This window comes from Gobio gobio (assembly GCF_949357685.1).
Source record: "Gobio gobio genome assembly, chromosome: 6".
Taxonomy (NCBI): Eukaryota; Metazoa; Chordata; class Actinopteri; order Cypriniformes; family Gobionidae; genus Gobio; species Gobio gobio.
In genome coordinates, this window is record NC_137102.1 from 18,935,988 (window position 1) to 18,959,133 (window position 23,146).

The 23,146-nt window shown below is 37.7% G+C and overlaps 1 protein-coding gene across 1 annotated transcript; it reads left to right on the forward strand.

Moving 5' to 3' along the window:
• Positions 1-7,924: 7,924 nt before the first annotated feature.
• On the forward strand, positions 7,925-21,931 carry pif1 (PIF1 5'-to-3' DNA helicase homolog; the record flags this gene model as incomplete). Its single annotated transcript, XM_079818397.1, has 12 exons — positions 7,925-8,485; positions 10,054-10,183; positions 10,291-10,416; positions 10,719-10,872; positions 11,296-11,410; positions 13,922-14,028; positions 14,260-14,399; positions 14,674-14,780; positions 14,861-14,948; positions 18,722-18,867; positions 21,229-21,420; positions 21,680-21,931. 12 exons carry the CDS (start codon positions 7,925-7,927, stop codon positions 21,731-21,733), a joined length of 1,920 nt encoding a protein of 639 aa, XP_079674523.1. The 3' UTR covers positions 21,734-21,931.
• Between the last annotated feature and the right edge of the window lie 1,215 nt (positions 21,932-23,146).

The window sequence follows — 23,146 nt, forward strand, 5'->3', positions numbered from 1 at the left end:
GGACACTGAACAAATAATTTTGGATTCAAAAGATTGGAGTCACTGAGATGACAATAGCCCTGTTTGGATGGGATTAGTTTAACATGGAGAGGTGGGGTAAAATGATTATTACCAGAGCCTCTCAATGATTTTAGTCCTGTCCGAATGTGCCATCCCAGTAATCATTACGGACTATGTCAGTAAAGACAACGACTTTTACCTTCTGTAAAAAGGTCTGTAAAAATTACCTCAGGTAATACTAATCCCGTGTGAATAGACCCGCTGTAATATGTGTTTTCAAGTATGGATGTGTTTGAAAAATCATCATTCAGTTGTGTTCTAGGCTGTGGGACAAGTCTGTGGCAAACCTCAAGTGTTTTCTGCTTACCATTCTGATAAAAAAAAAAGGGTGGTGACAGCTGTGCGTAAATATAGTTACCCCTCCCACTCGTTTTACTGAGATTTCTTATCCCGTGCAAATTGGCCATTAATATTACAGACACCCTGTGGTAAAATTACATTACTCCATCAACCCTTGTAAAACTAATCCCATTCGAATAGGGCTTTTGATAAATCAACCCCCCCCCCCCCCCCCCCCATTATTTGGTATTGAGTGGTGCTTTATAGCAGGGTTGCAATTACGGTCCTGGAAGGCCATGACCTGCAGAGTTTAATTCAGAACCTAATTAAACAGAATCAGCTTTAATCAAGGTCTTCAAAATTACTTGATGTGCTTGCTCAGGATTGGAACTAATCTCTGCGGGTCATGGCCCTCCATTAACAGCTCTGACCTTTAGTAATAAATCTGCAGTGACTAGTTTATTCTTTATTGGTAAAAACAGAATAATCTGAGACCTGTAGAGCAACAACATTTGAGGGAATCATACATTTTGTGGTTAGAATTTGACCCTGTCTAGAAAACAAGAATATTTGTGAGTCACAATTCAAGATTTTTGGGTTCCACTGGGGTTATAAGAGTATTTTTATTCATCTTATTTATGATATATACTGTTTACCTTCAATTAACAAAAATATCAGAGGATGAATAGCCCTTCTTAACCATAACTTCACTGTCTTCCTCTATGTACCATAGTTTTATTAATTAACTGCATGGCCTTTCCCGACATCCGTGGTGCAATTTGTCAGGATGACGTTCATGCTGCAACAAAACAAAATTATAATTTACTTAAACTGCTAATAAATATAGCTCTCTTTTCCTAAGTATGTCTAACTGATACAATATAGATGCTAAGAGAACGTCCTCAGACGTTATGATATATATTTATATACAGTAGGTTTTCTTTTACTGCCAGTTATCTATTACGTAATGGGTTTTTGGAGGGCTTTCCTGTGGTCTGGGAAAGGGCTTCAGTGGCTATATTTCTTCTCACGTCACAGTATTCAAGCTCTAGCCAATAGTTCTCAGCCCTTAATTGTCACCCTTGTTGCGGCTCATTGATCAAGTCCAAAAATATCGTTTAGACCTTATTGCTTTTGTGCTCTGAGATATAGCCGCCTGACATTTAGAGCATTATTGAGTGAAGCGATGATCTCTGAAGTTGTCGGAATCACCAGAGCAAGTGACTCATGTATATAAGATTCTTACAATCGTGTTCCACTGAGGCTCAAATGGAAAAAAGTCATACACGTTCGATTTATTTGCCAAGTTGAAAAGAAGAAACCATACATGTTAGGATGATGTGATATTTTACAGAATTATACTGTTAAAATCCACCCAATTTATATGCCCACACTATCTGAGCTAGCAATAAGATTTCAAATGTTAGAGGGGGGGTAATTATGAAAAACTATGTCTCTAATTCGGCATGAAACAGAAATTGTGATCGTCCTTTCCTCCCTATTGTGATTGCCAGCAAGTGTGCAGGAACACACAAAGAAGATGAAGATTCAAAACACAGCGTTTAATAACAATCTATAGAATACAAATGGGTAGCATAAACACACTAAACGCAAACGAGACCGGACAAACACTGAGTAAAGGTGAGGAACTAATGCCGCGTTCCAGGCAACCCGTAACCCGTGTTTTTCCAACCTTCTACCTGTGAAAGTGCACTGGAATGGTAGTCAAACCCGTGACTTACCACCCGGTGAACTCGTACTAGATCTATGTACTCCCAGTTACGAGCTCTGACGTTAAAGCCTGCAAAACAACAATGGCAGCCCCTACGTACACTGTATTTTACAAATAATATAACAGCTTCTCTTGCTTTATTTGTTGCGCTTTTTCTCCTCAGTTTCCCTCAAATAAGGAAGGAGTAAGCACCTTTGGCGATAGAAATGATTGTAAATGAGCATAAGCCCCGTACGGTCCGTCATGCTTTGTTTACATCTAGCTACCACAATTCTTGCGTTAAGGCAGTTTGGCGTGACTTTGCCTGGAACGCTACAAAGTCATGAGTCGTGGTTTGAAGTCGTGACTTACGGCTCAAAAACCTACCTGGAGCGCAGCATTAAATACACATGGTGATTAACTAAATGACGAACACCTGTGAAGATGATTAGTGTCCATAGTGACTGATGAATGGCGGGAAAATAGAACAAAGGAAACATGTGACTGAAGACAAACAAACTAAAAGTCCATGTAGGTGACACTAACTGAAGATAAAATGTAACAGAACGCCCCCCTCCCGGAAGGCACGACCTCGCGGCGTGGAGAGGAGAAGAGGGAGGCTTAGGAGGAAGGCGTGGAGATGGTGGAGGGATGGCAACAGAAGATTGTGAAGGGATGACAGACTGATGACGAGACCCTGGCTGCGATGATGAAGGACAGTACGGCACAGACCCAGAGTCCAGAGACGACAGTCCACAGTGGAGACGAGGGAGGGAGGAGCCAAGGTGGCATGGAGGCTGACGTGGGGACGACCGACGGAAGCGATGGATCAAAGAGCAGATTTAGACGAACGACGTCGCTGGCACAGGAGGCATAGGCGATGCCGCGGCAACGATCGTCTGAGGAGCCAGACTGACCAAGCACTGAGGCGATGGCAGTGTGATAGAGGGCTGAGGTGTACCCGATGGGAAAGAGGAGCCCGCTGAAGCCGTAGGGGGTGGAGGAATGGAGCATAGCGGAAGATCCGCAAGTTCATGGCGGAGGTGGTGTGACGACTGACCAAGGGGGAGCCGGTGGGACGAGGGAACCCAGTAGAGTCGAAAGGCAGAGGGTGTCTGGTGGAGCCAAATGTTAGAGCCAAGGTGAAGCCAACAGGTCGACGGGCCGAGACGGAGAGAAACGATCTGAGGCCGAAGGTGGAGACACTGGATCGATCCACTCGATGATTGTGACGAACAGAAGATGATTAGTGTCCATGGTGACTGATGAGTGGTGGGAAAATAGAACAAAGGAAACATGTGACTGAAGACAAACAAACTAAAAGTCCATGAAGGTGACACTAACTGAAGATAAAATGTTACAGTGAATAGTGTTGGGTGTAATGCATTACTAATTAATAACTCTAATTTAATTACTTTTCCCTTGAAAAAGTAAAGTAAGGGATTACTCTTCATTTTTCTGTAATTCAATTACAGTTACTTCGGATGTATTTGTATTAAATACTCTATTGGATTGAGATCATGCAATAGAGACGAATGTACTGTACAACATTACCGCTCCTATGTTAATTTGAGCTCCATTCTTTATTTCTTTATAGATGCTCTATTGCATGTGAGGTGAATCAAGAGTGTGCTGTGAAGTGAGTCATCGGTTCATTTATTTTGCACTTGGTAAAGTCATACCCTTTACATTTCACCCAAGCAGGAACGATAATGATCTCTGGAGCTCTAAAACATATTTTTATGCTGAGTGGCTGTCTACAGATGGCTTTTCTGTGACAGCATACAAGATGGTTTACTTTTCTAAATGAGAAATGAAGCATGAAAGACAAATTTAATGGGGACCAAGGTGTGAGAATCTGGAAACTAGTTATGTGGGATCATTACAAATATGTGGTGGAAGGGTATCATTATGTCAGTGGAGAGCAAATAATCCACACAAACAACAGTCATTCTGAAATAATGATAAGCGTAATGAGTCTTTGGCTGGTTCAAACACAGCCATGACGGGGAATTCCTGATAGACTCATTATATATGATCTATGTAAGGGGAGCTCAAATCTTTTCTTTTGTTAATTCTCAGTGATTTATTTAAAGCCTGCATGAGAGACAAGAGTTTACTTCATTTTTTATTATCACTCGCTGGATGGTAAATGTCCTGGTTGGAAAACACTGATTTCTATAAGAGGCCATTCAAAAATTCAAATGATTTTCTTTACGGATGTAGTGCAACAGAACTATTGTTTAGTGAAGCAGGTCTGTTTGCTTGAAATGAGAGAGGCGGCTAGATTAGATATGAATTCATAATGCGATTGCTAATTACACTTTTACAATCAAGACTCTGTGAAGTTTCACTCATAACCTTATTTGCATATCACAAAATATATGCAATTAAAGTGATCATTATCTTTCATTGTACTATGGTTATTATTATTATTCTACCTCACTACATCTTCAATGGGCTGACGGCAGTCCTTACTGTTAGCCTCCACATTCTGGTACTGCCCACCTCTCCTGAGTGTCATAACTCAGCCAGCTGTCGTCTTGCCAATGAATGTAAATTAAAGAAAAGCATGCATGTACTGAACGGGCCTAATGATGCGGGACAGTGACCCATTCCTGGAAATTTCTTTCTCAGCTGACGTAAAAGAGCTCGTCTTGTTTATGGAAATACACCAACCCATGACTGATATTATATACTGGAAAATGCAATGAACCACCTCTAAATCAAAAGACACTTGTTTAATGTCAGTAGATAGTAAACCCTGGCCTGTGTGAAAATTACCTAGATTACACAATATTAAAGGGATAGTTCACCCAAAAATTAAAAGTCTGTCATTAATTACTCACCCTCATGTCGTTCCAAACCCGCAAGTTCTTCGTTCATCTTCAGAACACAAATTCAGCAGCCGATGCTGTTCACGTGAGCACCACGACGCATGCGTGTGATGATGACCGAGGAGCTGGCCAATGTAAACTGCGTAGGAGACTGACACATGTGTGACCGGTCTGGATCTTCGCTCTGCGTTGTGTTGGCAATAAGGCAGACCGGACAACATAAACTCCGCAGACCACTTTTTATTCTGGGTGAATAAAGAAAGGACAATTTATGAAAAGGAGGCCTTTCTTCACAGTTTCGCCATTGGCCTTTCCCCAGCCGCCCTTACCGCAAACTGCACTTCATATTACAATTTTCAGATAAAACTCAACTGAATATGATCAGATCAAAAATATGTAACATTTTTCTCACTATAAAACATTTTTTCATAAATTCAAAACAATATAACAGGAACATAGATATAAAACATACCTGGGTGAATAAAAAAAGGACAATTTATGAAAAGGAGGCCTTTCTTCACAGTTTCGCCATTGGCCTGTCAGTCAAAACAGATCATTTTAGCCACAGATCTTGGTTAACAAACACTCTCAAAACGAATACATACCCTGTGTTCCATTACCCTTCAATAAGATTAAACTTAATTTGTAACACAAAAATAGATATTTAATGGAAATAAACTAAGAGAGAGCTCGAGCAAACCTCACCTTTGACCTTTCCCCATTCGCGCTTACCGCGAACTGAAGGAAAGCAACCTGAACGCATTTCTTAAAGGGGACACGTACCATATTCAACAATTACAACAAACACTGAAGAAATGCACATATAAACATAGAAAACAGCTCAAATAACAAAAATGAATATTAAAAGAATTGCCAGAATACAAAATAATTACGTAATTTGATAAAGGGAGAGATTTTGTGAAATTAATAAATTGATATAACATCTGTTACACAGGCTAGAATTAAATTGTTGAATAGAGTCGTTATTTTTGTTTGTTTTTGCGCACAAAAGTATTCTAGTCACTTCATAAAATTAAGGTTGAACCACTGGAGTCACATGGACATGTCGCAATGTCAACGCTTTCTGTTAATTAAATTGCTGTCTATGGAGGGGTCAGAAAGCTCTCAGATTTCATCAAAAAATATCTTAATTTGTGTTCCGAAGATTAATGAAGGTCTTATGAGTTTGAAACAGCATGAGGGTGAGTAATTAATGACAGAATTTTCATTCTTGGGTGAACTATCCCTTTAATTGTAAATCATTGATCACTTATTTATTGGTGAATAATAATAACGATATAGGGAACTTGCCAAGTGCTGTTTCTGGATGGATAGGGCATATTTATTTATTAAAGTAATGTGAATATTAAGTGATGTTGGTATAATCAGAAATCTGCACTACCTTTCTTTGTATTTATAATGTTTCAAAACAGAAAGAAAGAAAGAAAAAGAAAGAAAGACCCTATACTGACAGAAATAGACCGCATAAATATAATGAAAAAATAATCTTTAAATTGTTCATTGTGAATTAAACATGTTCAGTTGATTCAGTTATTTAACTTTACAGTTTTTTTTAATTGTTTACATTAAAAGTGGTGCGAGGCCCACTCAGTGAAACCATTCACTAATCTTCAGACCAAGTCTGCAGAACTGCAAGCACATTATCTGCTTTACACTCAGTTTGCAATTGCAATATGCTAAACACAGTTCCCTAAATAAATAAATAAATTCAGCATCCTTGTCACATGTTTTCCAGCCAAATGTCATTACAGTGCACAGTTTCTTGATCTTCTGACAATATTCCTATTTATATTATCCTGAGATTCTGATTGGTGTGTCATCACTTTTGCTTCTTAATATTTACTCATGGATAAATTTGGTATTTGAGTTCACATTGTGACACTTTAGTTAATTATATTAGGCCTAGGGCCTATGTGTTTGTTTTTTATGAATGAAAATTAATGGTTAAACCTGCATGTGTTTAAAAAGATGGCATTTTTGTGTAGTTGTTTTGAGAACTGAATAAAAAAATGAAAACAAACGTTACATTTTCATGTTTTCCATGTTATTTTAATCAATGGATAATTGCCATTTTCTGTCATTATTTAAATATTACTTTTGTTAAAATTGTGACTTCAGAAATTATCATTTGAATAAATAAAATGGTAACACTTTACAATAAGGTCCTCTAGTTAACTACATTAGTTAACATGAACTAATGAACTGCACTAATTATAAAGCATTTATTTATCTTTGTTAATTTCAACATTTACTAATGCATTATAAAAATCATGTTATTATTAGTAAATGCACTGTGACCTAACATGAACAAACCATGATAGCTGGATTTTTATGATCTAACGTTAACAAAGATGAACTAATGCTGAACAGAGGTGTTGTTCATGGTTAGTTCATGTTAACTAAAGCATTAACTACTGTTAACTAATACAACCTTATTGTTAAGCGTTACCAGTGAAATTAACAAATTTGCTACTTTGTTGTACTTGCAACGCAGACGCTCCAGTCCATGAGATGCACAAAGGAACGAGGACGTGATGAAAAGCAACGCCGTCTCATTGGTGGAGCACTTGCTCGTAGGCGGACCCGCCGCTTACGTTTAGCAAGCGCAATCGTTGATTGGATATTGTTTTAAATGCCTCCGGTTTGAATGGTCAACAGTTTGTCACAATCGGCCAATCGCTGTAGAGCGGAACTATTTGAAAATCGTGCTTGAGCATTATGAACAGCTGGTGGTGCTGGTGGTGGTGATTTGCTGTTTAAACAGTGCATGTGAACGGTGTTTACGGTGAGTCTTCTCTACTAAGAAAAATAATAACAAGACATGAACACGTACATATACTTTAACGCTAAATTTGCCGTTTCAGATGAGATTAATGTTTGTTGCATGTAGTCTTTAGTGTACAACTTTAAATGTATAACCTAAGCACTCGCTGAAGACTCATCTGTGTTATTAAACTTAAGTCATAAGATACTCGATCAAATGCATTAAGCTGTTCTTTTGTTTTCTTAAGGTAAAATGTTGGGACACATTCAGCCCGCTGAGCTTCAGTGCACCGTGGCAGTGGAGCGCTTGAATCCTGCAGGTCAAGCCATCAAACGGCAGCTCATCCGCAAAGCCACCGTCACATTGGGGCGTAATGAGTTTCAGGAGATGGTCCTGCGCGTGCACGATGGCAAAGCTCCTCAGAACTTCATGCTGCGCGATTTCCAGCTCTTCACGCGCTTTGCAAAGGATGGCAAATGCACTGTTAAGTTTGTCCCGGAGAGCACACAGGTTCTAGTCTCTGATTGTCCCCCGGATCGTCTGAAGGTGTTTCTCAAGACGCTCAGCATCAAACATCAAGCATCCCAAAGCAACAAGCCTATGAGTGATAGGGCTAAACTTCGAGCCGGCCTGCCTAGAGCCTTTGAGACCGTCAGTCCTCTGCAGCTGAAAGATGTGCAGAAAGCAAACGAGCTGAGAAGTAAAGTGAACGCCCCAATCCAACCCAATGGCCCTTCAGAGAGATCTGTCAATAAGGTCTTTGGTGAAAGGAAACAAGTGAAAAGACCCAGACCTGAATGTGACTCAACTCTGGTATGTTTATCCTTTTGTATATGATGGGCCTACATTCCATTAATATAAATGACACATTTGTCTTGACAAATTAATTACACCAAGTGTAAATAGCTACTAGATTCTTTTTACACTCAGTGAAAATAGCATATTTCTTAGTGATAGGTGTTTTTTACTAAGTGAAATATTATACTAAGTGAAAATTATGTATCCTATTTACACCATGTAAAAGTAGCAGTTCTTTGCAATGTGTTCATAAACTTTTTGACAGATGCATACTATTTGAACCCCAGTATTGTTGTACATAAACAGGATGCAATAATAACATTATATTTATTAAAATTATTAAATGGGACAATAAAAGGCCTCCCTACACTTACCCCCAACCCTACCTAATAAATGCTTTTATTATTATTATTAAACATTTTGTTAGGCACTTAATTTCCATTTTTAGAACAATTTCTTAATTTGTATTGAAAGTATATGCCTTTCCTGATCCTATGCGACGGGGAAAAGGGAGAAGAGCGAGCTCGGCAAAAGGTGGATTTGAACCCAGGTCGATCCCATCAACCTAGTTCGTTACGCTTTACTGTCTACGCCACTGAAGACGTTGAAAAACATGCGTCTTTTTATAATCTTGCTTGGCCCAACCAGGCATTGTTAGGTGGAGCTAGTGCGAATAGCACTTGCCAACAAGGCACGCTATATGCACTTTGTGTAAATAGACACTCCGTTTAAGGCAACCTTTTAAGTTGCAAACATTATTTTGTAGTTCTGTTGACATAATAATGTTGATAATTACACCAACTTAATATTGTCTGTAATTTAAGCTCAAATTTCTGCATTAATTGGCTTTTTTAAAAAACATTATGTTGTAGTAACTTAATGAAATTGTCTTTAACTTTGGAAATTAGGCAGTGGATTTCTTGTTCCCAGCATGCTTTGCACAGGACTGGATAAGGAGAATAAATGTGAAAATTAAAGGTGCAGAGTAGATACATGAAAGGTAAACACTACATTGACTCTATAAGCAATGGCCGCGCTAATGCCAGTCACAAGTGATATCTATCTAGTTCATTAATATGCATGTTAAATAAGTAATGATAGCTGTTGATTTGATCTGAAATGGATAAGATTAATTGGTTCCGGGGCTACAACTCTGGTAGTTGGAGCGACTCAATATTTGAGTAATCAAGTTCCTCTTACTCAATGTAGCTTTGTTGAACATACATTTACTCAAAGTTGTCATAACTCAAAAAAATTATGCAAACTGTTGCATTAATTTTAATTGTTGAGCCAAGACACTATTCAAAAAATTGACTAGTAAATTACATTTCAGTCCAGTAAATGGATATTCATTTCAGTGTATATAAAATTGATATTCATTAAATTCATTTTAGTAACCACAATCATACAATTTGAATCATGCCTCACATTTTCATTTTTATGAATTAATGTAGATTTCTGAGATTCAGCATTTTTGGAAAGTTCAGAACCTTTTACCTACCATTTGCTGAAAAGGAATGTACAGTGAAGGTTTAATGTAATGTTTTTAGCAGGATTATGGACTGATTATTTGTCTCGTTTAGGTTAAGGCGCTTCACCCCAATAAGAAGCCTGTCTTGGTTATGCCTGTGGCACAAAAGCTAAGCAAAGAACAAACTGCAGTTCTCAATGCAGTCTTGAGTGGCAAGAATGTGTTTTTTACAGGCAGTGCAGGTAATGAACTTCACAGATTATTAATGTATTTATTTATTATTTATTAATAATTTATAGCTACATATGTTATGGCATTTCAAACACTGCTGTTTATGGCTTTATTTTAGGTACAGGGAAGTCCTTCTTGCTCAAAAGGATTGTAGGCTCTCTGCCTCCAAAAAGCACATATGCAACAGCGAGCACAGGCGTCGCAGCCTGTCACATAGGAGGGACCACACTGCACAGTTTTGCAGGTTAGAAAATGTTCAAATGATTTCACTCATCTCCCAACAAATGCAAACATGTTACTTGCATTTATTAGGAAATCTCCTCGTATATAATTGATGATGGCAAAGTTGTTTTTTTTTTAATGGCTAGTATCCTTTCACCCCAAACCAAACAGTAATCATAGGTGACAGGAGATTTATTTTGGTATGTACACACCATAGGGTCACGTTCCTGAAGTGTCATATGATCAACACATACCTCAAATCTATTAAAAGCTACAGAGTTTTGATCTTGTTTGCGTGTGAGTCATTTTATCTCTTGTTATCAGGTATTGGATCTGGCTCTGCTCCTCTTGAACAGTGTCTTGAGCTCGCTCAGCGTCCTGGGGTGCTGCAGCACTGGACCTCCTGCAAACACCTCATTATTGATGAGATCTCAATGGTGGAAGCTGAGTTCTTTGACAAACTGGAAGCCATAGCCAGGTGAACAACACTACAAGGGAACTTGTATAAAAAACAAAACAAAAAAAAAGTATACCTTTTTCTCAGCGCACTTAATTTTCCACATGGATAAAATTCAATTTACCATTATCAGTTAATGTGGTGATAAGGGTTATGCTTTTGTTGTTGTTTTTTTACAGTTTAGCAATTTAATTTAACGTGATTGGTTGCATTTGAATTTGTCACTCTGGATTTCCTCCTAATGAACACCAGGTGGCAAATGAATATTTAAATGTAATTTGGATCAGAAAGTGAATACAAAGTTAATCCAAACCATAAATTCTCAAGTCTTGTACATGTTTGCAAATTCTCATCTGTTCTGACGAAAAGGATCAACACTAAATATTTCAATATTACATCAGAGTTGCTCATTAGACAAGTGTCATCTGTATATTATGTTTCTAGGTCCATCAGAAGATCAACTGAGCCATTTGGAGGGATTCAGCTGATTGTGTGCGGAGATTTTCTTCAACTTCCACCTGTAACCAAAGGAAAGGACAAAGCTAATTTTTGTTTCCAGGTACTACCCTCCTTATTTAGGCATAGTTTTGGAAAATAGTCTAATTGCTTTTTTAAAGTTATTTTATATATATTTTTTATAACCATTATTATTTTACAGTAAATCATTGTATAGTAATGGTGGGAATCTTTAGGCACCTCACAACCCGATTCTGGGAATCACAATCCGATTCCAAAACAATTTTTCTTATAAATTAATCGTATTAATAAAACTTAATCTTTTTTTAAATTAAATGTAATTATAAGTACTTTTTTAAAATTTCACATTAAATTCAATTAAAACAATTGCATGTTAATAATTTTAAATATATAAAGTAATATAGCTGCAAAACATAAAAGCTAGTAAATAATAGAGGAACAAAAAACATATTACAGGCAATAAACAAAGAGTGCTTTCAGTATTTAAGAGTATCTGAACTGAGTGATTTTTCTCTTTCTCAGTTTTACTGTTGCTAATTAATGACATCATAGACAGCAGGAGATCTGCACTCACACACTAATGCACAGATCTCCTTTGAATTATAAGATGTGGTTTGTCCTGTCTGTTTAATTCCTTAAAACATTACTGAATGTGTTTGCATTAATTTGCATCATAAAAGCATTTTGAGACGTGCACAGCTGCATGCGCGAGCACTCTCGTTTCAACCTTTCCAAAAAAATTTTAAATATAATTTTATGGTTCGAGTGGTGTGTATGTAAGAGGAAATGGGTGCAATCAGAAAGCGGGTGTTTCTAAAACACACGCAGCACCATCGCGCATCTGCAGTTAAAATCTAAGCTCAGAATCGATCCAGAATAATTTGAGAGAATCTTTTCTCCCTCCTCTATTGTATAGAATGACCAACACAATATTAGAACGATTAAACACAAACCAGGGCTCGACATTAAGCCTGTTCACACGCTTGTCCTTCGGACAAGTAAATCTGTCATTCACTTGTCCGAGTAAAAAATTTGCTTGTCCGTTTTTTTTGTAAATATAATCTATTCTGAAGCAATACTCTCACCAGTGTTCAATCAGCTTTGACATATTTAAATATGCATATTTGTGATATTTTACCTTTTTATAAAGGGCATTTTTCCATAATCTTATTAAATATAGGATATGCTTCAGCTTTTCTTTTATATTCTTAAATTTGATCTATAAATTAAATTAGAATAAGACACTATAGGCTGTTACCAATCAAATTAAATCATTTACACACAATTACAACTGCATTAAATGTTATGAGATTATTTTAAATATTTTTGAATATACAAATAAGAAATGTTGGAAAGATTAAACTAAACCACCAGTAGGTGGCAGCATGTGACCGTCTGAATGAGCGAGTCATTGATTCGATTCAGTGAAACGGCTGATTTATTCAAGAATTAGGCGGTCGTTTACGAATAGGTCATTGAATCTTTGAATCAACCGATTCATTCAAAACGCTGAATCATTCAGTACCACGCTGTTGCTGCGAGGTGCGTTACGTTTCTGTTGTGATATTTGTTTGGAACTGTTTTCGCTGATGAAATGGAACAAAAACAGTCCATATTACATCTAAAATGTAAGTGACTTAATGTTAATTAATTGTTTATGGAACTGGCGGAAATCAGGGTCATTTTCAGTCGTGATGGTATTCAGGAAAACAACACTCTTGTTAGTGTGCTGTTGCTTAACTGTATCATGTTATAAATATAAAAACTACACAATTTTAACCGTGTATGTTAACTGAGTTTCTTTGTATGAGTGGCACTTATTTGTTTTCGATTTTCTCCTCGAGAGGCTGCGTGAGCCTCAACAGGACAACTTTGTTAACATCAGTTCGTTTTATATTTTCTACTATCGATCGCCACTTAACGTTACACTAACTGAATGCAGAATCATTATTGCACTTTGGTGATTCCCTAGTTATTTTGTTTTGACGTTTTACTCAGGATACTTGTCCGTCGGGAGAGTAAAATTCTTTTTCACTTGCCCCTTCAAAAAAATCCCCTTGTCCCGGACAAGCGTTAATGTCGAGCCCTGCAAACTGTTCTTTCCTTTACGCCAGGCCTGTAGGCGTTAAGTGCCAAGTTGATGCTTCTTCTGCAGAGTACTCTCATGTGTCACGTGATCAGAGTGTAACACAGCCTTTGCAGTTAAAAAATTGTGTTTTATCATATCGCGATATTATCGCAAATGCATCGTTCAGCCCTAGTGCCATGGGAAGTCAAACTATCTTTACCTAATTTCCTTGCACTGAAGATGTTAATTTCCTGGCATCTCTTGGAATATTTTTATAGGTTTCTCCTAAAATGTCATTATTAGCATTGGGAAAACCGATTTAGTCAATAGTTCAAGAAGGTACAGACTTTAAAGTTCTTGATTCTAACTTGTATTTGCCCTTATGAAAAAGTAACATAGTTCTTGATGGTAAAAGTTGGTTTTGTTAATTTCTATGTGTATAATTGTGTTAGGGTTAGCATCTGTGTATCCACTGTCTAAGTTTCTAGAATAGGATAAAATGTAAAACATCAATTTTCCCTGCAGTCGAGAAGTTGGCGGAAGTGTATCCACATGAACATGGAGCTGATGGAGGTACGCAGACAAACGGACAAGGCCTTCATTTCTCTCCTCCAGGCTGTGAGAGTGGGCAGGTACTGAGCTCTCACCACGTCCACTGTTCAGTGCAGTGACTCACTGGCTCGGGGTGTTATTGGGATGCAATCCCTGTTGTTCATGGTTTTTTCCATGACCTAATGTGGTTCTTGTAGGTGTGATTTTTACATGTTTATAAGTGTAGTGGGGATCTTTCAAGCTTCGTCTTGTAATCAATGAAGTTGGTCAACTTGTTGATCCAATTGTAACAGTGGCTTTCCATCCCGTAGAGTCAACGAAGAAGTTACCGTACAGCTGCTGAGAAGTGCCAATCACTGCATCGAGAGGGATGGTATCCTAGCAACCAGGCTGTGCACACACAAGGATGATGTGGAGCTCACTAATGAGAATAAACTCAAACAGTTACCAGGTTGGTCATACAGAAATCTAATTTTCAACTGGAGATGTGTGAAATGTGACTTGGTTTGCTGGTCGCATCAGGTGGTGACTGTTCTGGTATCACTGTCAATGCTGGGCGAGAATGGGTTTGAATGAGATCACAGGAAGCTGAAATAATTTCCAGAAATCCACCATCTGACCATATAGCACTAGAAACAATGGAATGTTTCTACACAAACTGTAAGATGAGAAATCCAGAGATAAGGTGTATTACACATTTCTAAGTCTCAAGTGTTTATTTGCAGGGGCTGTGCGAGTTTTTGAAGCTCTAGATAGTGACCCTATGCTGGTTCAGACCATTGATGCCCAGAGTCCAGTGAGTCGGCTGTTGCAGCTGAAAGTGGGCGCTCAGGTAGGCGTTATCTCCTTCTGGCTAACATTTGCTCTTGATTTTTAATGTCAAATGTTGCAAGAACCTTTTTATTTGTTCAGGTCATGCTTACTAAAAACCTGGATGTCCAGAGGGGTCTCGTGAATGGAGCCAGAGGAGTAGTGGTTGACTTTCAGCCAGGCAATCAAGGTAGGGCTGACTGAATCCGTGACAGGCACTTTGTCAGTGTGTTTTTATAAAAATGCTATTATAAAACTATACTGCTATCAGTGGTAACACTTTATTTTAAGGTGTCCATGTTATGGTGTAATACATTTAAGGACGGAGTAATAATAACTACATGTACTTACTATAGGGCTAGGATTAAGGTGTAGTTAGGGTTGGTTGCATGTAATTAAGCACAATTTATAGTAATTACTATAGTACCTACATGTAATATGTAACAAATGCACTGCAAATAAAGTGTTAGGGTAAACGTACCCATTAAGCTCAAGTACCCATTAAGCACACTACTATCTTTGAGCTCAGATTATAAAAAGAAAAATGATTTATCATCCTACTTGATGTCTTAACCAATTGACCTATCGGTAAGCCCCACCCCCCTTAGTTACTGTTGCTAACTCGGACAAACAAACGGAGTTGCTATATCTTACAATGACAGCTGTCAGTGTGACAACCTTGTCCCAAGATGTTTTTGGACACAGAATGTAGCGTATATATCCCGTCTGAATGATGGCCAAACTTTACTGATGGTTTATCAAGTTTATTATGTACAGTAAACAAACATACACAGACCGAATGCCTTTTTGAGGGTGCAGTTATAACTGGTAAACTTTGTATCTGCAAAACAACTCCGATAAACTGCGTGCAAGCTCTTCCTTTCACTAAGTTACCCGTAGACTATAATACCCATCAAAATAGGAGTCCTCCTTAGTAGGACAGATAATGTAGACCTTAAACATATCTTAAATTAATTTACATATAACCAGTTTAATATGGAGAGGCACTGAAATGTAGACCTTCGTGTTTTTGACATAGTGTTAACGTTACATGACGTGAGAACAGTTAGTTATTTCGGTTTGTATGTTAGCAGGGACTTTAATCGTAACTTTACGAGAGTATGACAAACAGAAAATCCTCTCAGGATACCTGGAATCAATGTTACAGTACCTCAGGCATGACATTTGAGCATTTTTGTAGCCTAAACACCATGAAACCGATGAGAGCTTCGGATTTTCCAATGTTTCTCTATGACGCTGACACCTAAGGATGTCCGAGTTCCGGTCCCAGCACAACTGATACTCAACTGCTATTGGCTCATCTGCGTTTCGAGGGGAGGGGCTTACCGATAGGTCAATTGATTTTTTTGTTACTATATACCTCTTGTAATTTCAAGCTAATCAGACCATTGTACAGTGAGATATGGGTATTCATGTGTTCACACTGTCTGGTGGCCATTTTGAAAACTGTCTGAAAACTTTCACCAAAAGTGGAGCCCCTTAAATGTGGTTATTTTTTTTTTTTCAGCCTTTATTTTCAATAATTATAACTTCTTACTACAAAATTAAGAAATTAATGTTTAGACTTTTGCATATTGTAACCTGGAAGTGGGAATTTAATTACAGTTAGATCAAAAAGATAGTTTTAGCAACAAAGCGCAGATGCTACAGAACTTTGTTACCTTATTAGCTGTATAAGATTGTGTGCTACACTAACATATTACTTCACAGGCATTACTGGCTTCTATTTTTAAATTAATTATATTATACATTTACAGTTTATTGATGGTCTGTGGTTTTACACTGCTGTAATTATTAAAGAAATCCTATTATTGTATGGTGAGCTTAAAGGGTGCACTACTATGAAAATCACAGCTTCAGTGTGATATCAATAAGAAAAAGTGTAATTTCATAGATAGTTTTCAATAATCGCTGGTCATATATAAATATGTATGAACTTAATACATGACCTGGATTATTTATTTAGCAAAATTGTCCTTTTAATTTAATATTTATTAATTAAAAAAATTAATTTAGCTGTTCCAATAAAGCCCAGTGTGCTCCATTTAAGCTCATCCACATTGAACGTCTATGGAAATACTTCATAAACAGACTTTAAATATTAACAAATGGTTGTCTCCAAGTTAATCTTCTCTAAATATTCTTTAAAAATGTTATTTAAAATAAACAAGAATTTCCCCCCAAAAAACATGTGAGCTTAATGGCAACAGGGGTGTGCTTAAAGGGTACAAACTTGTACCCATTAAGCACAGCCAGACTTTTTGCATTTAATGATGTATATCTTTATTTAATTTTATTTTAAATGAAAAAAACATTTAGTGTGAGAGATTTAATTTTTTTATTTTAACATAACTTACTCAAACCAATACCCTGTGCACTAAAATGTCTTAATGTAGATTTTGGTGAGCTTAAAGGGTTAGTTCACCCAAAAATGAAAATTCTGTCATTAATTACTCACGCTCATGTCGTTCGACACCCGTAAGACCTCCGTTCATCTTCGGAACACAAATGAAGATATTTTTGTTGAAAGAGAAAGGCTTCAGATAGGCCTCCATTAGCATTCAGTACATTCACACTCCCAAGACCCATAAAAGGCACTTAAAATGTTGTTACAAAGTCCATCTCACCACAGTGGCTCTACAATAATTTTACGAAGCGACGACAATAGATTTTGTGCGCAAAAAAAATCTAAATAACGACTTTATTCAACCTCTTCTTGTCTTCCGTGTGTGCCTCCACGACGCATGCGCGAGAATATGACGTAGTGTCGGCGTTCGGGAATCCATGGAATGCACACTTTAACTCCATTTTGAGAACTACACCGAGACCGAAAGCACGATCAATGTAGAATTCAACAGCTTAGATACGGCGCGTCTTCCTCTGCTTGTAAACAAATCGCTTCTGGGTCATGTGTCCGAACGCCGGATCTGCGTAATATTCTTCTCGCGCATGCGTTGTGGAGGCACACACGGAAGACAAGAACAAGTTGGATAAAGGCGTTATTTAGATTTTTTTTGTGCACAAAATCTATTGTCGTCGCATCGTAAAATTATTGTAGAGCCACTGTGGTGAGATGGACTTTGTAACAAAGTTTTAAGTGCCTTTTATGGGTCTTGTGAATGTAAATGTACTGAATGCCAATGGAGGCCTATCTGAAGCCTTTCTCAGCCATCAGCTTTCAACAAAAATATCTTAATTTGTGTTCCAAAGATGAACGGAGGTCTTACGGGTGTCGAACGACATGAGGGTGAGTAATTAATGACAGAATTTTCATTTTTGGGTGAACTAATCCTTTACGTTTACCCTACCTATCAGTAAATAAATGGGTAAATCTCACAAAGAATATGTTGTATCGGATTTCAACCCAATTAGAGGGATAAATATGTAATTGTTTTGTAAGAAGGAATTGAAAGCCTATTTTTAGGACCATATAAGATTTTTTTTTATGTAGATGTAATTTATGCTGACTTTAATAATAAACCACTGGCAGTAAAACAAATACTACGTGTAATGGAATTTTTTTGTGTACACTATTTAAGCTGAAGCCTTAAATTTTTTTTTTTTTTTCTTCCCCTGTCCCACTTGGTTGATTTTTTTTTTTTTTTTTTTTTTTTTTTTTTTTTCATGAACAATCTACACTATATATATATATATTAAAATTAACACCATGTGGGATTCATTCCAGTTTAATTTAGAACCACAAGTTACACGCATTCAAAAATAAATACATCCAATTTTAATTACGCATATTGATGTCATAAAATTCGGGGGTTGTCAATTTTAATGTTTATATTTTTATTCTGACATGTTCTTAATTGGCTTTGAGATTCACCCAAATACCTGTACCTGGCTGGTTGTAGTAGAACACCAGCTTTTTGGGGATATAAACATGCAGTGAGATGTTGTGACATCCCTTCATTTGTGAATACCCCTCCCCCACAGGTCTCCCTCGGGTGCGATTCCTCTGTGGGGCTGTTGAGGTAATGAAGAGAGAGCGTTGGATGTTTAAAGCATCTGGGGGGCTGTACCTGAGCCGACAGCAGCTGCCGCTCAAACTGGCCTGGGCCATTTCAATCCACAAGAGTCAGGTGAGTTCTGCAATGAAGCCCCATTATGACTCTATGCATAGTGAGTCAAATCTGCATCAGCTGAATGCATAGAATGAAATCTAATATTACCAGAGTATGCTGGTGATCTCCTACTGTTCTGCGCCCTAGAGGAAATGGTCATGCAGTTTTCATTGAAAGTCCTATTAAATAAAGTGACTTGGCTCTGGAACAATGTGTTTCTGTGCATCTCTGAACAGATGCTCAGGACTGGTTCTGGCTTCTGTATTGATTCATTAACTAGTCATCATGTTTATACTTTTCTGCACTGATGAACTGTCAGTTGTTGCTATGAGTGTCAGAGTAATCAAGCTCATTGGCTGTCTGGCAAATGTTTCAGAAATGTTGCATGTGGCTGTGTCCCAATGCTCAGTGGAGGAAATGAGGAAAAATGGCATATTAAAACGATTCTTCACAATAACCACGTAGGCCTAAATCTTGTGTAATAAGTTCAAAAAGAGTTTAAAGAACTTTGGGATGCTACAATGCATTCGGGACACTTCTGGAATTTCTTAATATCATAAAATGGTGGCTTTATAGACCAATTTCACGGTTGCATCATTAGCTGTACGTGCATGATGGTGGCAGAGAAACTGGTAACAAGTGGAGAAATTAAATCCACAGAATAAGAGGAAAACATGTATTTGGATGTCAGAATCGGAATGCTCTTGATATTCACAGAGTACCGTCATCAAATAAATGCAGACATTTATGGTTGCAAGCCACAGATTGGATTGATGAAACCTGCAATGATTAGTCTACTATTAAAGTATTGATTTGATGTAAACAATAGATCAACATAATATGCTCACATCCAGTTCATGGGCATAATAGCTTTACAGTTAGAGCATGAAATGGATAACTAACGTTTTATTCTGAGGGGTAAAAAGACAGAATATTAAATTTAAATTATATTTCACAATTCTAAGAATTAAAGCTGCAAGCAGCAATAAAAGGGCCCTCGCACTCGGGGCCAGCCACCGCCACCCAATGGCCTTCGGAAAACGGCGAATAGTGGCGGCATGCATTTAAGTGGGTAAATATAGGAGAAATATGGAAAAGTCACTTCGATGTGTCACACTTCCTGCTGCCAGCAGGTGACCCTTTGACTATTAACTAAATTTTGGGGTATAGATGTGTCCAGGCCAGGACTTCTCAAACGTGAAGTTTAAGGCAGACTGGACATTGTATGCCTAAGTTACAACAACTGTTTCATGGCGAAACACGGAATTTTGTCAGGCCGCCATGAACACACCCTTTAGGGAAAACAAGATCTTCACAATTTAACATCACCAAGGCTTTTAGATTAGACTGACCAAATATGATGTTGATCTGATTAAATCTCTAGGAGTTTTTAAAGTACAACAAAAGGGCAAAAAAAAAATCATTTAGCAGAGAAGTCAAAATATCTTACTGGGTTTTCAGATTTTTCTCCCAGTGACTTTTTTTGGTAGGTATTGGGCTGTTACGTGTGTGTACCGAATTTCATTCATTCATACAAATGGTTTAAATTTTGTAGGTGGCTCTAACGAGCCATTTTGCCACACCTAATTCTGAAACCCATATCAGATGTAAATTTTCACCACTTCTGATGCGTTCTGCAAAGTTTTGAGTTTGAGGCCATTTAGGCCCTCAATGAGATTCATTTTGAAGAAGTGTTATCGGCAGTTACAATAGGGTCCTCCTCACACCATCGGTGCTTGGGCCCGAAATATCAGAATTGCAGGATAAAAGTAATCGAGTTTATATTTCACAATTTTTACTTTATATTACGTGGCTTCCATAGAGTGCTACTGCAGACCTGTCATTTCTGCCACCAGGTAGGTCCCGCCCACAACACGTCATCGCTGTTTACAAACACAAAATGGGTTTATTCTGTGCTGTCGTTGTCTCCGCCAAAACGTACGTCTTGGTTATATTGTTTTCTGCTCGTCCGGCACTTTGCAACAACACAACCTTGTTTCTGCAGCCACTTTCAGCATGTTTACTATAACAACATCTGACTTTTACGTGGTGTGAGGGTCTGAAACAGATGCAATCTGAATAGGATTTCAAACCACGTATGAATGAAGCTTGAAACGGATTTGTAAAAATTGCTTTTTTTTTTTTTTTTTTTTTCTTGTTCACCCTTGCTACAATTTAAATACATTTTTTTTTTTTGGAAACATTTTACAAACTAAATTTTCTTTGGTATCTTGGTTATTTTCTTAGTTTTATATCATAAAGCTGGGTTCCAATACCAAAAACATGGTATCTCTAGCATATTTACCAAAAATGGGTCAAATATCTCAAATTGGCAGATGAATGAAATAAATTACTGGTATCTCAATTTTGTTTATTTAGGGAATGACTTTGGATTGTGTGGAGATCTCTTTGGCGCGTGTGTTTGAGAGCGGCCAGGCTTATGTTGCTTTGTCACGGGCTCGGAGTCTGGAAGGTCTGCGTGTGATGGACTTTGATCCTCGAGTGGTGCAGGCCAACCAGGACGTTCTGCTCTTCTATAAGAGACTGAGGAAAGAGAGGCTCCTCATGCAGGTCAGTCCACTTTAGACAATCACCCTGTTCCTCAGATGAATAACCTTTTCTGGTATACCAGACCGGTGCAATTTAAAAGATTGAATCTAAATTATCTTAGATTGTCTTATAAAAGGCACCCAGGAAGCTGGATGATTTTTACATTAGTTGTAAGTCATTTCAGAATTTAAATTGCCCAATTTAAACTAGGTTAACATTGATTTAGGAAGTTTATTATAGGTCTCTGCTTCATTTTTTTTTCTTTTTTCTTCCCCTCCAGTCCTCAATGAATGACTTTGTTGGACAGGGCAATAAGGAGAATTACCCTTGGTGAGGAAGTGACCGGAAGCTCTCGTTTTCATATGCACTGTGTGCATGGATGCATCAGGAACATGAATTTGTTTTTCTTATTGGATAAATTATGCTACTTTTCAGCTGAATATTTATTTATTTTTTAATTATTGCCTAAACCTTGTTTCATTTTGACCATGTGTTTCTTTTAATAAAATTATTTTATGGTTTTATACATATGAATTGGTTTATGAAAGTCTTGGGTTTACATCAATTTCATCAGTGCCTAAACTGGGTTTTGCTTGTGGCAATGGTTTTGTAACCGTAAATGAAACATTTGTTTTTATATTTTGTTTTGGTTATGTTAGTTGAATATTCTTACTCATTGAGGTTAGCTGAAGGGGCAAACATCCTGTAACTGTTTACATTTAAGAGTAAGAATTTTATTTCTATTTTAAAAAGGAGAGCACATTTAATTAACATGATCCCTCAAGTCTATTATGTAAATGTGTTGGATTTAGCCATACAGGCATTAAAACATTTAAGAATCATTAAAAACATATTCCAGCAAACATGGCAATAACCAGAGCATATTAACACAAAAACACAATTACTTTAAATATGGGACCGAAACAAGCCACTACTCCAAATAATGAAGACATGTTTGATTATCCAATAACCACTCTTTTATAGATTTGTCTTAAGATGTTTTTTTTTTTTTTTCATATTTCTGTGGGTGTATGTGCTGCTCTAAGAAAAAGCTGATGGCCCAAAAGCACTACTTTTGTGGGATTGTACAATACCCCTCTAGTAGATGAGTTATGATTTTGTCTAATAAACTTGTTAAACGGAGTTGGCGCCATACCATGCAAACATTTTATACACAAGTAAAATACACTATTGCCAAACATTTTTGGGACGCCTGCCTTTTACATGCACATGAACTTTAATGACATCCCATTCTTAATCCTTAGGGTTTAATATGGAGTTGGCCCACCCTTTGCAGCTAAAACAGCTTCAACTCTTCTGGGAAGACTTTCCTCAAGGTTTAGGAGTGTGTTTATGGGAATTTTTGACCATTCTTCTAGAAGCGCATTTGTGAGGTCAGGCACTGATGTTGGACGAGAAGGCCTGCGTCGCAGTCTCCGCTTTTATTCATCCCAAAGGTGTTCTATCGGGTTGAGGTCAGGACTCTGTGCAGGCCAGTCAAGTTGCTCCACACCAAACTCGCTCATCCATGTCTTTATGGACCTTGCTTTGTGCACTGGTGCGCAGTCATGTTGAAACAGGAAGGGGCCATCCCCAAACCGTTCCCACAAAGTTGGGAGCATGAAATTGTCCAAAATGTCTTTGGTATGCTGAAGCATTCAGTTCCTTTCACTGGAACTAGGGCCAAGACCAACCCCTGAAAAACAACTCCTCCCCACCCCACAAGGGCTGTTCTGGCAACCACCGA